The sequence below is a fragment of the Lissotriton helveticus genome, chromosome 10 (genome assembly GCF_964261635.1).
Source record: "Lissotriton helveticus chromosome 10, aLisHel1.1, whole genome shotgun sequence".
In the NCBI taxonomy this organism is placed as follows: domain Eukaryota; kingdom Metazoa; phylum Chordata; class Amphibia; order Caudata; family Salamandridae; genus Lissotriton; species Lissotriton helveticus.
Window position 1 is genome coordinate 881,594,798 of NC_136071.1, and position 15,966 is coordinate 881,610,763.

The 15,966-nt window shown below is 44.5% G+C and overlaps 1 protein-coding gene across 1 annotated transcript in view; it reads left to right on the forward strand.

Moving 5' to 3' along the window:
• Positions 1-15,966, forward strand: part of MYRIP (myosin VIIA and Rab interacting protein) — a 1,796,584-nt gene that overhangs the window by 1,229,352 nt on the left and 551,266 nt on the right. Inside the window, exon 6 of the mRNA XM_078663521.1 lies at positions 9,658-9,755. Within this exon, the coding sequence (XP_078519647.1) occupies positions 9,658-9,755 (98 nt within the window). The remainder of the gene's footprint in view (positions 1-9,657; positions 9,756-15,966) is intronic.

Here is a 15,966-nt window from a genome sequence, read left to right on the forward strand (position 1 = left end):
GTTGAGCGGGGAATCTGCGGAAACCTTATTCTTCATGCTTTCGACAGAGCGACGGCGCTCTGCCCTACGCTCTGCCAGAGTCTTCTCCCTATGTGGATCGATGGGAGCCTTTGTGAAATAATTGTCAAGGGGGCCGTTAAAACTACACCCAGCCTTCTCAGGAAGTGGTTGGTCCGGACTTTGGGACATTGTGGATAAGTGGACCAAATAACAGTAAGAATCAATAGATGGAAGAGAGTAGGCCCTGCCCGGCCTCACTCGGTCTCTGAGGGCCTCAGAGGGCCCGCCCTTTGCCCGGGCTTAGCCCCGAGCTCCGTCCCGTGCGCGTCCCGCGTTCGTGAGAGTAGGTGGAATTAAATACAGGGGAGGGGGTGGGGCGGGAAGAGTCGCAGGTGCGCTGGTGCCTCACGCGCTTATCCTGCTGGGACTCGCAGTCCCACACCCACTAACCGGACTGGCTCTGGTCTCTCCCCGGGATTCTTTGCAGGAGTTTAAGGGTCCACGGGCATCCAGGAAACAACAGCAGTCCAAATGTAAATCAAGACGGCTGCGAGCGGCTCCCGCGAAGCGGGGGCCGCGAGCCGTTATCAGCAGGGGGAGGGGTGGGGCGGTAAGAGTCGCAGGTGCGCTGGTGCCTCACGCGCTTATCCTGCTGGAACTCGCAGTCCCACACCCACTAACCGGACTGGCTCTGGTCTCTCCCCGGGATTCTTTGCAGGAGTTTAAGGGTCCACGGGCATCCAGGAAACAACAGCAGTCCAAATGTAAATCAAGATGGCTGCGAGCGGCTCCCGCGAAGCGGGGGCCGCGAGCCATTATCAGCAGCAGGGGGAGGGGTGGGGCGGGAAGAGTCGCAGGTGCGCTGGTGCCTCACGTGCCTATCCTGCTGGGACTCGCATTCCCACACCCACTAACCGGACTGGCTCTGGTCTCTCCCCGGGATTCTTTGCAGGAGTTTAAGGGTCCACGGGCATCCAGGAAACAACAGGCAGTCCAAATGTAAATCAAGACGGCTGCGAGCGGCGCCCGCGAAGCGGGGGCCGCGAGCCGTTATCAGCAGCAGGGGCAGGGGTGGGGCGGGAAGAGTCGCAGGTGCGCTGGTGCCTCACGCGCTTATCCTGCTGGGACTCGCAGTCCCACACCCACTAACCGGACTGGCTCTGGTCTCTCCCCGGGATTCTTTGCAGGAGTTTATGGGTCCACGGGCATCCAGGAAACAACAGCAGTCCAACAGTAAATCAAGACGGCTGCGACCGGCGCCCGCGAAGCGGGGGCCGCGAGCCGTTATCAGCAGCAGGGGGAGGTGTGGGGCGGGAAGAGTCGCAGGTGCGCTGGTGCCTCACGCGCTTATCCTGCTGGGACTCGCAGTCCCACACCCACTAACCGGACTGGCTCTGGTCTCTCCCCGGGATTCTTTGCAGGAGTTTAAGGGTCCACGGGCATCCAGGAAACAACAGCAGTCCAAATGTAAATCAAGATGGCTGCGAGCGGCGCCTGCGAAGCGGGGGCCGCGAGCCGTTATCAGCAGCAGGGGCAGGGGTGGGGCGGGAAGAGTCGCAGGTGCGCTGGTGCCTCACGCGCTTATTCTGCTGGGACGAAAAATGTTTTCTGTTATTTATTTACAGTCCTTCTGTTATACTAAATACTTGATAAAGTTAGTTTTATATTATGTATTACTAAAAACGATAAATGAAAGTGATTATTTTTTTCTGCAATTTACAGCAAGCAATTTCAAAATAAAATGGCTCACAATGAAGAGACCGTGGCAATTTCTTTTGAATTATCCACTACATTTATTGAAATTGAGAGCACCAATAATGAAATATTGTCACAAGGAGGAGATGACTTGAATGATTTTTTTGATCAATCTGTTGATGGCGAATTTATCGAATGTTTGGAGACCATAGAGTTACAAGAATCATCATTGCAGACTTTTCATGAGGAGATTCCAGATGAGATGATTGAAGAGGAAATTCCTGATGAGGACATGTTACTAGTTCTTTCAAATTTTGAAAATTCAGAAGAATACATTTATATTTAGAAATCAAAAATTGTTTGAGACATTATTCATTTTTATTTTTAATTTATGAGGTTGTAGCGAAGTGATCGTAGTATAAAATGAGACTTATAGTATAGAGTGCAACATTTTTATGTTACATGGTAAGTTTACTCATATTTACTTCCCTTCTCCCACTATATTATCTCCAATGTGTATTTGACATCTCTTCTTCATCTCCGGCCTCCTTTCTCTCACTGTCTGTCTCTGATGCATCTTATCGCTGCCATTTTGTGTAATTACAGAAGAGAGTAAAAAAAAATAGTTCGGAATGTGAAAAGGGGGCAAAGTAGAGTACCCCTCACCTCCTAGGCCTTCTCAGGCGGTCTCAAAAGGATCAGTTTCTGCTTTCCTGAGAGATTATGGTATGAGTTCCATATACCACAATAACTTGCATTACAACATGCAAGATATCTATCTCCTATTACCAACTTTTGGAGATATTCGCGCTAAGCGCGAATATCTCCAAAAACTAACACCTTCCCTGAGCAGTTCTTAGCCATGTTATCCAATGGGAGGTGGATAACATGGCTAAGAGCATTAGCTCGGTAATGCATGAATATCGCTGACTTTTTAGCGATATTCATGCATTGCGGCCGTTTTTTATCGCATTTGCGATAAACCTTGATAATAGCAAGGTTTATCTTCGATAATTTCTGACGATGCTTAGCGGTAAAAAATTCGTTGCTAAGCATCGTTAGCGATAAATATCGCTTAACTTTGGTAATATGCACCAACGTCTGTTAACGTTCGATTCGAAGGAAATGAGGAAGTGTTGAAAAACATTGTCTGCGCCATCTTGCCTTTTTTGAAATGCCACACTTTTGTCGTGCACGGCAGCCATTTTAGATGCCTTGACCATAACCACTCTCTGCACGCTGTCGATTCGTAGCATGGCTCCCCACCCTCGCAAGCATCTTCCCCAGGCACTGGTCACCCCCGCTCTCTGTCTTATGCATGGGCAATAAACCTCCCCCCATCTGCGCTGCTCTTCCCTGAGAATCACACTCTGTGCCCGCCCGACACCTCCCTTTCGCCCTATTCACTACCGCACCCTCTGACACTCCTCTTCCTCTGTGTCCGATTGTCCAGGCTATCAGCTAGCCCTGCAGATGTAGTTTATGGCCCCAGCTGTAAAGAATCACCCCTCTTCAAAGGAGTTATAGTAGATCAAGGCCCACACCCGATGAGATCCGTCACACCACACGTGTTCCTACTATCTGAAAACCATCCTGTATTGTGATTGGGGAGGGGACCGAGCCTGAAGCGGAAGATTCCAGGGATGACTCTTTGTACATCAAAGTTTTTACAATTATGTGTCATATTAAAAATATATAGCACTCCAACAAAGTAGTAGGATTATAAAACTTTAATAACTTATAAATATATACAACAAAACAAAAACAGTAAAAACATTTAAACAACGAAGAGACCGTGGCAATTTCTTTTGAATTATCCAATACATTTATTGAAATTGACAGCACCAATAATGAAATATTCTCACAAGGAGGAGATAACTTGAATGATTTTTTTGATCAATCTCTTGATGGCGAATTTATCGAATGTTTGGAGACCATAGAGTTACAAGAATCATCATTGCAGACTTTTCATGAGGAAATTCCTGATGAGGACATGTTACTAGTTCTTTCAAATTATGAAAATTCAGAAGATGTTGCCTGGGTGCCGCACTGATTTGGGATCCGGCGTGGGGCGTCCCGGGGGGTGGATTGTCAGTAGCGGTCTGTTGTGCGAATAGTTCCAAGGCAGCAGAAAGCGCTGAAATCTGGATGTCACGAAGGTGATGTCTAGTAAGTTGCCGCCCAGCAAATAACGGCGTGGGGCGCCGCGGGGGTGAGTGAGTCCAGTAGGCACCACAGCTATACTTACCGGCATTGCAGAATTACTGCTGGGGACAATGCCTGTGCTGTAGCAGGGTCACAGCAGAAACAAAAAGGATTCTGTTGAAGATGTTGTTGGTTTTCAATTTGAAAACAGTTCTGGTGTCAACTGCTATGCTAATGTAGTGGTTAATGTTTTGTTTTCTCTAGAAAATGTAAAAGAGGGGGAGGCAGTCCAAAGTTCCGGTAAAAGGGCAAAGGAAAGGATCGGTGGTTTGAACTATCAGTCAAAAAGGGGAGGGGGTGCAACAATTTTTCCTACCGGGTCACACTGTGCTTTCACCGGAACTGAGGTCTGCAGGATTCTAGTCATTCAAACTGAGGCTGGCGGCAGCATGGGAGCGCCGACGTCCCGCGGATACAGTTTCGTCACTCCACGGGCGATCATGGCAGTCATTCCCCATCGGGGGTGTCTGCGGGGGTCGGAGACTCCCGCGGCTCCTCTAGAATCTTCAAGGTCGTGGAGGACTACGGTGGTGGAGTCAACCAGTGACCGGGCCATTTCTTTATGCTGGGCCCGCTCTTGCCAGGTCGACCGCCATTTTGAGAGTTCGGTAGCTACTGGCGATCGCGGGGTCAAATGAGCGGACGGGCTCCACCCTGTCGGGCGAGACGTTGCAGCATTGCCACAGTGGAAGAACCCTTTTCCGGGCACCTGGAGCGCTGAGGGTGCAGCTGGGAAGCCTCCACCTGGGGAGGCGGGAGAGGCCTGTTCGCAGCGTCTCTCCCTCCCAGTGCACCCCACGGCGTCTCGCTTGACATTTGTTATGGCCGGACCAGGCGATGAGGATGAGGGGGGGGGGGTCGGAGGCATGTGCAAGACATCCCCCCCCAGTGTTGTCGCAGCCATTATAAAAGAAAGAAGAAATGTCCCGTCCGTCTTTGGCCCGCACCTCCGGTGGATGGCGGCCGGACGCCCTTTGCTCTGGCCCCATGAACGGGTTCCTTGGCTCATCGGCTGCAGCCGGATCCTTTTCCGGGCGCCTGGAGTGCTGAGGGTGCAGCTGGGAAGCCTCCACCTGGGGAGGCGGGAGAGGCCTGTTCGCACCGTCTCTCCCTCCCAGTGCACCCCACGGCGTCTCGCTTGAGATTTGTTATGGCCGGACCAGGCGATGAGGACGAGAGGGGGGGGGGGCGGGGGGTCGGAGGCATGTGCAAGACATCCCCCCCCCAGGGTTGTTGCAGCAATTATTCAAGAAAGAAGAAATGTCCCGTCCGTCTTTGGGCCGGACCTCCGGTGGATGGCGGCCAGACGCCCTTTGCTCTGGCCCCATGAACGGGTTCCTTGGCTCATCGGCTGCAGCCGGATCCCGTCGGCCCCAGCCCCCGGCCGTTGGTGGCCGGACCGGGAGAGAGTGTGGAGGGACAACCTGCAACTCTCAAGGGCCACCGCGGCCGGACTGGGAGAGAGAGGGGAGGGTCGAGGACACGGACATTCCCCCCCCCTAAAACTCTCCAGTGTTGTCAATCCCCCTGGCCGGGTCCCGCTGGCCTCGGCCTCTCCTCCGGCTACACCCTACGTGATGATCTCCTGGCCGAGGCGTGGCAGCAGGACCCGCCTTATATGTGTTGCTTCCGGCTGGGCGTAGCCGAAAACCTGTTGCCCTTTGGAAGTTTCTAGAATGGGGCGGATGTCTGCTGACTTCTATCTTTCCCAGTTTGCCGTTATTTGGCCGTGGCAGGCGGTGGGACAGACACGTTTTGGGGCAGTGAGGGGTGATGTTTTCAGGTTTCTTATTACGGGCTTACTTCTAACGTTTCTTGTTTCTAGGACAATAATAGGTTTTATCATTACGTATTGTTATCGTTTCTTTGTTTGTTATTTAATAAAAAGTTCATCAGTGGCCTACTGATTTTCGTTTTCCTATTCTTTTCTTTCCAGGTTGTTTCATGCTAAAGTTTCTGTTAACAGGATACAGTGATCACTTCGTTATTATTGCATATGTCCTTTTCACTAGGGGTGCTCTCTTGTTGGGCCAGATGACCTATCTCTAGTAAATGGTCCGGGTGAAACAGGTGCATCAATCAGTGGGGAGTAGATAGGCATGACAGATTACAACGGGGGAGAAAGGTCCGCATTACGTACCCTTTCACTACTTGCAAAGATTTTCCTACGTTTATTTGCAAACAGGGAATACCTCCAAAAAGAACTAATTCCCAAACAGTCAATGTTCGGACAATCAATCAATCAATGAGGAATGAAATAGGTACGACGTGTTAAAGGCTTGCGTTACCTACCCTTCACTATCTGCAAAGGGAGAGAGAATATTCCTATTCTTCCTCGTTTGCAGGCAGAGAAGATCCTTAAGAGAACCAACTTCGAACAATTCAATGCTCGATTCAAACAATCAACAAGGGGTACTGTGAACACAAATGAACGCCGCTTATGTACATACACATTGCTATTTTCAACAGGTTGTTCCTAATGTTTCTATTTTAGCGAGGTCAAAAAGAGATCCCATTAGTGGCCTACTGATTTTGCTCGATTCCTTTTGTTTTTTTACACGATTTTTCGCTATCTGCAAAGACTAAACAGAGTATTGCGACTCTGTGCTTGTTTGTAAATAGAGAATGAACCAAAGAGAACAATCAATCAAATGGAGAGAGAAGCAGGCACGACGGATTACAACGGGGGCAAAGGCCTGCGTTAACTACCCTTCACTATCTGCAAAGAGAGAGTACTCCTAATAGAAATGAGGGGTGGGGGGGCAGCATTCAAAGCAGATCAGTGTGCATAAACACGAAAATGTTTTTACTTACCACGTACTTGACATTCGACAGTTTATGATATTTGCTATTAAAAAACCATTGAAATTCACTGAAAAAACCATAGGTTATAGACCATATATAGTTAGGAATTAGCATTTACAAAACCTTGAAAATTCACTGAAAAAACCATAGGTTATAGACCATATATAGTTAGGAATTAGCATTTAAAAAACCTTATTTTACTCACACAAAACCATTGAAATTCCATATATAGTTAGTTGCACTAACTATATATCGCGCAATCCACTGCTGATCATGTCACATATTACATCATTCATGACATGGTCAGTGACATCACTGATGACATCTCAAATGACATCACTGATGACATCAATGATGACATCTCATTTGACATCATTCTTGTGCTAATACGATAAACCTCTTCAGACTCTAATATAACCTTAGATACACTCAGTGTATACAGACACTCACACACTGTCACTCATCCATGGAGTTACTCACACACCTAGTCAGTCATGCAAAGAAACAATCTCACCTCCATTTCTTCAACTATACAGTTATACACACCTTACTTATTCAAACATATACTAACACATATTTACTCTCTTATACAATCCCTGATACAAGTTCACAATGATCCATACAACCACTCACACATTCAGTGGCTCTCATGCACAGTTATTTATATATGCCAACTCTCACATGTACTGTGTTTTACATATGTACTTACTATGACATGTAGCATTGAGATATCCATTCACTCATCAATACACTCATGCACACAGTCAACTGCCCATGTAGCTGTTTCCACATGCACTCTTGAACTCATACACCTAGTGAATCAACTGCTCACACATCTATGCACAGAGTCACACGCCTCCCAGCCACCCCTACACAAACTCAATCTCCCATACAAATACTTGGGCAACCAATCAATAACACAAATAGCCTCTCGTATAGCTAATGATCAACACATGCAGCAGTTTACATCACAACAGACATAATGATGCACAAATTAAGACAGTTTAGTCACTAACCCATGCACTCAGTGAGACACATTTAATCACTCACTTATACAGTCAGTCATGCACCTACTAAATCCTTCATCCAGACACTTATACATCCACTCATTCTTCAATATGTAAGACATATTTTAACTTTACAGAAACATACAGTCACTGGATGTTGTCATCAGTGATGTCATCAGTGATGTCATTTGAGATGTCATCAGTGATGCCATCAGTGATGTCACTGACCATGTCATAAATGATGTAATATGTGACATGATCAGCAGTGGATTGCGGGTGCGCGATATATAGTTAGTGCAACTAACTATATATGGAATTTCAATGGTTTTGTGTGAGTAAAATAAGGTTTTTTAAATGCTAATTCCTAACTATATATGGTCTATAACCTATGGTTTTTTCAGTGAATATATGTATATATACACATACATATCACCAGCCATTAAATTGCCAAGTTATCTCACAGGTATCAAACCTGCAGGATATATACTTTAGCAGAAACTCAACCTCTTCAGCTATCTTACTATGACTGGGAGCCTCTAGCCAGTAGATGATAGTTTCCCTGTTTGGACGGGAGGGACCGGACTGAAGAGAACGTGCCACACCGACAGAGGGTGGCAACTCCGTCTACCCCCGCCCCCCCAGAGAGAGTCAAACCGGAAGATAGCGAATAATCAGGGGGCACTGTTCCACCTGACTTGGGAAACCAGAGTAAGGATCCCATAAACTATTGGTCCTGACGACAACAAACTATCCCGAAAAGGGCGCTGGTGGGCTGAAACATGTCGACCACTTTTCACGATGATGAGTTCTCACTATGTGATGTGAGGGACACATTATATTTCCCAAATTCCCATCCACTTTTCATTTTTAATCTTATTCTTATCAAGGCTTTTATTAAAGCGTTCTTTCTAGATAAGAGGTAATTTTAGATCACGTTTCCACATAATAATCTCAACTAATCTCTCGACCGAGCTGGATCTCCTCCTGGTGGAGTAAACAAGACCCAATGATGATGCTATCAACTATTAGTACAGTGATGGCACAGCATATACCATTGACCGAAAATAGCTGTTGAGGGACCCACAGAAAGTTTTTCTATTGAGGTCCCTCCAGTAGAAATGGTGCCACTCTCCATTTTGATTTTTTTATTACAACTTACCTGGAAATTACCTGGAAGCTGAGTGGGATTTTAATCATCTGAGGCTTCTCTTTCCCTACGTTGATAATTCTTGAGTTTCCCTGCTTTGCCTGTGGTCAACTAAAACAATGTATTTAATTATACCCCTGCCCACTTGTGCAGAATATCTGCATTGGGTACGGTTAGAGTACCTGCAACATTTCACATTCGACTTTTTTCAATGTTAAGACCTCCCTTTCCCCACACTTCTTTAAATGTGGGATACTTCAGTTCCTTTGCCACACTTTCAGCACTAGCTGCACCTACATTGATATGCATTAAGACAGAAGAGCATAGACGTTTGGTGAAAGATTGATCAATAAGAAAGAATGGCCATAGATCTATGACTCTCTAGGTGTTCATGTTATTTTAATTATCCACCCTTGACAACTCCCAGAAATACTTACAGCTCCCCTCCAGAATGTCTCCTTTTTTAATAGTTATAAAATATGCACACTGGTATAACTTTCACATTTGTACTTCTCCCATCTGCACGTATCCTACCTTTATGAATCTGCAAACTAGAATTTTCTCCAATAGTATTGAAGTATTTTGTAGAAATATAAGTTCTTCATTTAAAATATGCAATGAGTGTATGCATTGAAAGTATTATTGCGAACTTGGTAGTATATCCCTGTCATCCTGTTATACTACTGCCCTTTGTGTCTAAAGCTGTAATCCTTATTTTTATTAACACGAATGTTCACTTCTTATTTTCTATATACAGGAGCATCGTCCACTAAATATCTTTTTCATTTGTGTTTCTAGGACACAGCATGATGGATACGCTTTCCGTGGCCTTACGTGTAGCAGAAGAAGCTGTGGATGAGGCTATTGCAAAAGCAGAAGCTTGTCCTGACAGCCTGGTAAATATTGACCTCACTTTTAGTTGCTTTTGATAGCTTTAATACATCTAGCAAACTTTTTGTGAATGCTTTCAATTAGTCATTTATATATATATTTTTATTAAATATACACCATTTGTGGTATTATGTTTGAAATACAAAAACCCTAGTTTGTATCTTCAGTAACCTCAACATGTTAATCAATCACTTTGTGTGGTCTGTGAGAAAGTGATTTTGTTTACAGGACCCAAAATACACAGAAAATCAATAAATGATTGCAAAGTACTACGCTCCCCCGGGCTCAACCGGTGCCCCATTAGTGAGTAGGGTGGGCCTATAGCCTGGGACAGGAAAGGCCGAAGAGCACAACTGTGGAAAGCACAAGAATGAAGGTAGCAGTTAGACTGCTGTTTGGGGTACTGTTTGCTGCAGCACTTGCGTCCAGGGTCAGCTGGTGTCTTGGGAAGCCTGCCAACCACAGCCATTTCTACAAATTAGACAACTTTGCTTAAAAAACGGAATTTTCTCCCATCCCTATGAAAAAATTCAAACAGGACTCCTTCCTGTGCTAAAGAGACACAGCTGAGAAAAACCTCCAAATAGCTTAGTTGTACACAGCAATTCGACTGCGGTCTCTTAAAAAGCAGTATATCTGTATCCCCAGCAAGAGGCCACTAAGAATACAGACACCATTTTGTACGTTTGTGCTTTTTACCTATTTGCAATTTATGGGGTAAACAGAAATGAAATCGATGAGAGACCACAGAAAGCTAGAGAATAAATTCCAAAATCAGCACACGGTCACTTCTATAGATTTCTTAAGGATTCCTCACAAAACTATTCATTGAAATTCAAAAATAATGACTACGGGTAGGGGGGGAGAAATGTGTAGCATGGTTTTCACCTATAACTGTTAGTACAGCAACGCAATGAACAAAACAGCTATACTTTTATGGTATTTAGTCTCATGTGGTCACAAAAATGAACATTTATACTTTGATCAAAGACATCTAGAGCCAACAATCGAGCAGTGGTTTACAATGTTTTTCACTGTGTACCCATCATTGATTACTTGATGACGAAACAAATCTAATAACTAGAAATTGCACCCCAGAATCTGAGTTTAGAGATAGGTGTCGTTTGAATTACTGGATTAACTCTAATGTCAGTTAAGTATAAAGACGTTTTTTGAAAAAGTGTGTTTGTAGACACAACACATAGGAAACTAAAAATGTAGAGAAAATCAACAGATGATCTAAAACTACCATACTACATTTCCACGTTTAGCCAGGTTAAAGTGGCACTCCACAAGTGAGGGTGGGCATATTGCCTGAGACAGGAAAGGCCGAGGAACACAATCATGGAAAGAACAGGAATGAAACTAGAAAATAGGCTGATTTTTGGGATGAGTAGCTGCGGAATTTGGAACCGTGGACAATTTATGCCCCATGAAACCTACCACATATCTTAAAATCTTAATGAAACCCCAGTTATTTCTAAAAAGTAGGCAACTTTGATTCAAAAATGTAATTTCCTCCATTTACTATATCTGAAAATTCTGGAATTTGTGGAGAATTGCAAAAGTGACACCATCCAGTGATTCCAGATTCCAGATTTCAAATGATAAAAACAGAACTTCACCTATGTGGCTTTACCTATCAAAAAAGACAGAAAGAGTGACCATGTAAATTCAATGTAATGTTAATGTGCTGTGCACATCGTTAACGTTGTGAGCAATTTCTATTCAATACAGTAGGCCCACCCATTCAAGCAAGCCACACTGAATTGTTCAATATCTTCATCCTGTGTCTCCGTCTCAGGAAGAGGCAACCTACTAAAAGAAATCTGCCACTTTTTTCGGCACACCATGCATGTACTGGACAGTGTATTTAAAATCAAGAAGCTTGACAGATAATCTTGCCAACCTGGGTGAAGCCTTATACAATCCCTTGGTAGACAACACATTGGTAATGGGCTTATGATCACTCCTAAGCAATACATGACGTCCCCAAATAAATGGCCTGAAGTGCTCTAACCCTCACATGCATGCCAGTGCCCCTCACTCTATTACTGAATATTTCTCTTCGGATTCTTTGTGTGTTTAAACTCTTTGGACCCCTCTTGAGGCAAAATAGCCGAGAGGTAGTCATACTGCACGTTCATCTGTAATTATTGCTGAAAACGAGCACTTTTTAGACGGCGTGTTTTAAATTACCTACCTTGTTTGCACTAGCATAATTATTGCAGTTGACATAACGTGAGCCTGCTCATAGTCGGTGACAGCCGATTTTCGGGCTGAATACCGATCTATTCGCCTGCAAGGTGTCAGAAAACGGCGGACATCTTGGGTAGGGGCGTGAGCCTACCAGCGCTCTAGCCAACACTACTTAAGGAGCCCCCAGCTAAAGAACGCGAGATTCTTTGTGTGTTTAAACTCTTTGGACCCCTCTTGAGGCAAAATAGCCGAGAGGTAGTCATACTGCATGTTCATCTGTAATTATTGCTGAAAACGAGCACTTTTTAGACGGCGTGTTTTAAATTACCTACCTTGTTTGCACTAGCATAATTATTGCAGTTGACATAACGTGAGCCTGCTCATAGTCGGTGACAGCCGATTTTCGGGCTGAATACCGATCTATTCGCCTGCAAGGTGTCAGAAAACGGCGGACATCTTGGGTAGGGGCGTGAGCCTACCAGCGCTCTAGCCAACACTACTTAAGGAGCCCCCAGCTAAAGAACGCGAGATTCTTTGTGTGTTTAAACTCTTTGGACCCCTCTTGAGGCAAAATAGCCGAGAGGTAGTCATACTGCACGTTCATCTGTAATTATTGCTGAAAACGAGCACTTTTTAGACGGCGTGTTTTAAATTACCTACCTTGTTTGCACTAGCATAATTATTGCAGTTGACATAACGTGAGCCTGCTCATAGTCGGTGACAGCCGATTTTCGGGCTGAATACCGATCTATTCGCCTGCAAGGTGTCAGAAAACGGCGGACATCTTGGGTAGGGGCGTGAGCCTACCAGCGCTCTAGCCAACACTACTTAAGGAGCTCCCAGCTAAAGAACGCGAGATTCTTTGTGTGTTTAAACTCTTTGGACCCCTCTTGAGGCAAAATAGCCGAGAGGTAGTCATACTGCACGTTCATCTGTAATTATTGCTGAAAACGAGCACTTTTTAGACGGCGTGTTTTAAATTACCTACCTTGTTTGCACTAGCATAATTATTGCAGTTGACATAACGTGAGCCTGCTCATAGTCGGTGACAGCCGATTTTCGGGCTGAATACCGATCTATTCGCCTGCAAGGTGTCAGAAAACGGCGGACATCTTGGGTAGGAGCGTGAGCCTACCAGCGCTCTAGCCAACACTACTTAAGGAGCCCCCAGCTAAAGAACACGAGATTCTTTGTGTGTTTAAACTCTTTGGACCCCTCTTGAGGCAAAATAGCCGAGAGGTAGTCATACTGCACGTTCATCTGTAATTATTGCTGAAAACGAGCACTTTTTAGACGGCGTGTTTTAAATTACCTACCTTGTTTGCACTAGCATAATTATTGCAGTTGACATAACGTGAGCCTGCTCATAGTCGGTGACAGCCGATTTTCGGGCTGAATACCGATCTATTCGCCTGCAAGGTGTCAGAAAACGGCGGACATCTTGGGTAGGGGCGTGAGCCTACCAGCGCTCTAGCCAACACTACTTAAGGAAACGGAAACTCTCCGCGATAGCGGACGCGAATAGTGGACGCTTCTACATCAGCGCCGGAGTCACGCCTGAGTCAGCCTGTCTGCGCCCGTCCGCGCCTAGGACGCGCTCAGTGGCCATGACTCCTACTTCCCAGCTAAATTCATCGGTATGTGTCTACAACCTGACAACCTGCGATACTACTGCTTCCCCTTATATACAATATAGTACAGACCAGCTTTTAGCTTTAAGAACATTCAAACATCCAGATTGTTGTCTTTTAGACTTAAACAGAAACCATAACATCTGTCACGGTTGTTCACTGGAAATGAATAGTGTTAGCATTAAACAATTTGAGACCCTAACTAATGCTGCATGCGCTAATCCTAACTCTAAATTATTCACCTTTTTCAGTTTGAACTGCCGGTCTTTGCCCAGACATAAAACTGAAATTTTTAATTTTCTGCTGGACGAAGCACCTGACGCATTGTTTATTACTGAAACATGGCTTCATGCAAGCTCTGGTCCGGATGTGGCCACGGCTCTCCCTGACTCATATGCGATTATACGCCTTGACAGGGAAAACAAAACTGGAGGAGACATAGCAATTATTTTTAAAAAAATCTATACCTGTGAGTTTATAAACCTTCCATGTCCAGGGTGTGAAGGCGCCACCTTCAAAATTATACTCTCACCCAAGTTTACCTTTTGCGGTGCACTTATTTACCGTCCACCTGGTGCTGCATCAAATTGGTTAAATAACATTTCAGACCTTCTAGGCCCTTTTAGTATGAATACTACTAATTTCACAGTCATTGGAGATCTAAATCTTCATCTGGACAATGAGCACTGTACCAAAGCTACTGAACTCATTGATGACTTTATGTCCCTTAATTTAAGTCTTAAAAACTCGGGCCCTACTCATACTGCTGGTCATTTATTGGACCCAATCTTTTCAAATATTCATAAATGAAACACATTTCCAGCTATACCTATTCCCTGGTCAGACCATTTTCCTATTAAATTCTCTTTTCAAATACCAACTTCCAATAATGCTCTTACGGCTCAACCCTCCACAGTGAGAAAATGGAAAAAACTTGATATTAATATTCTAAATACTCTGCTAGAAGACACAACTCCATGTACCAACTCAGGAGTACAAAATCTGTCAGTTTCTGTCCAATCATGGCTCTTAACAGCCATTGATTCCTGCCTCCCTAAGACCAAGCTAAAAGGCATAAACAAACGTCCACCCGCTCCATGGTTTAATGATTCTCTAAAACATGAAAAAACAAAATGTAAGAACGCTGAACGTCAATGGAGGAAGTCCTACTCCATTGAAGCTAAAAATTATTATAAAAATCAATTAACTCACTACCAAAAGTTGTGCAGCGGAGCAAAAGCTACTTTTGTCTGCACTAAAATCACTGCAGCCTTAAATCAGGCTAAAACGCTTTTCAAAACAGTTAAAGAGCTAGCCGGCTCAAATACCTTACAAACTCCACCTGATTTAAATAAAACTCAATGTAATCAACTTGCCGCACTCTTTGTCGACAACGTTGACAAAATTTATCAGGTCATCCAACCTAATCAGAATAATCATGAAGAGGATCATTCTGACGGTAATAATCCTAACAGATTATGCACTGAAGAGATCATTTTTGCTACTCCTTTGGATAAAACTTCCACCCCCACACTGAGTGTTTGGCCAACACTCAATGTTGACACTGTCATTGAACTTCTAAGCACAATAAAATCTGGATCGCCAAATGACCCTCTACCTTGCTCCATCATAAAAATGCTTAGTAGGAAAGCTTTATCCACTATTACAGATCTTTTAAATAACTCCTTGCAAGAAGAATGTGTTCCTCAGGAGTGGAAGCATGCGATGATCCATCCCCTTCTAAAAAAAGCTGATGCTGACCCAAAGGTACCCGCAAACTTCCGACCAATATCTCTCCTACCCATTTTTGCCAAAATTCTAGAAAAGCATGTCCACCGTTGCCTTTCAAATTATATATTAACACATGATCTGTTACCTCCCCATCAATCCGGCTTTCGAGCAGGTTTCTCAACAGAAACAACCCTCCTAGGTGTAACAGAAAACATCCGTTCAATGATAGATAAGGGTGAAACAGTGGCACTGGTGCTGTTAGACCTCAGTGCCGCATTTGACACTGTTTCACATGCGGTACTAATAAAAACACTTCGCTCTATAGGCATCTGTGGCCCTGCTCTAAATTGGATCACATCCTTACTCGAAAACAGAACATTTCAAATCTTCTCTAATTCGGTGTGCTCTGACACCCATACCTTTAAACATGGAGTCCCACAAGGCTCAATTTTAAGTCCACTACTTTTTAATTTATATATGAGCCCTCTTGCTAAAATAGTTAAGGAAACTGGACTGATAATGTTCTCCTACGCTGATGATTCTCAGCTTCTCTTTTCCCTACCATCGACAGGCAATAATGATCCTTCTACTTTAAGAGCAGGACTTACGAAAATTGCTGGATGGATGAAAAATAACTTTTTGAAATTAAACGGTG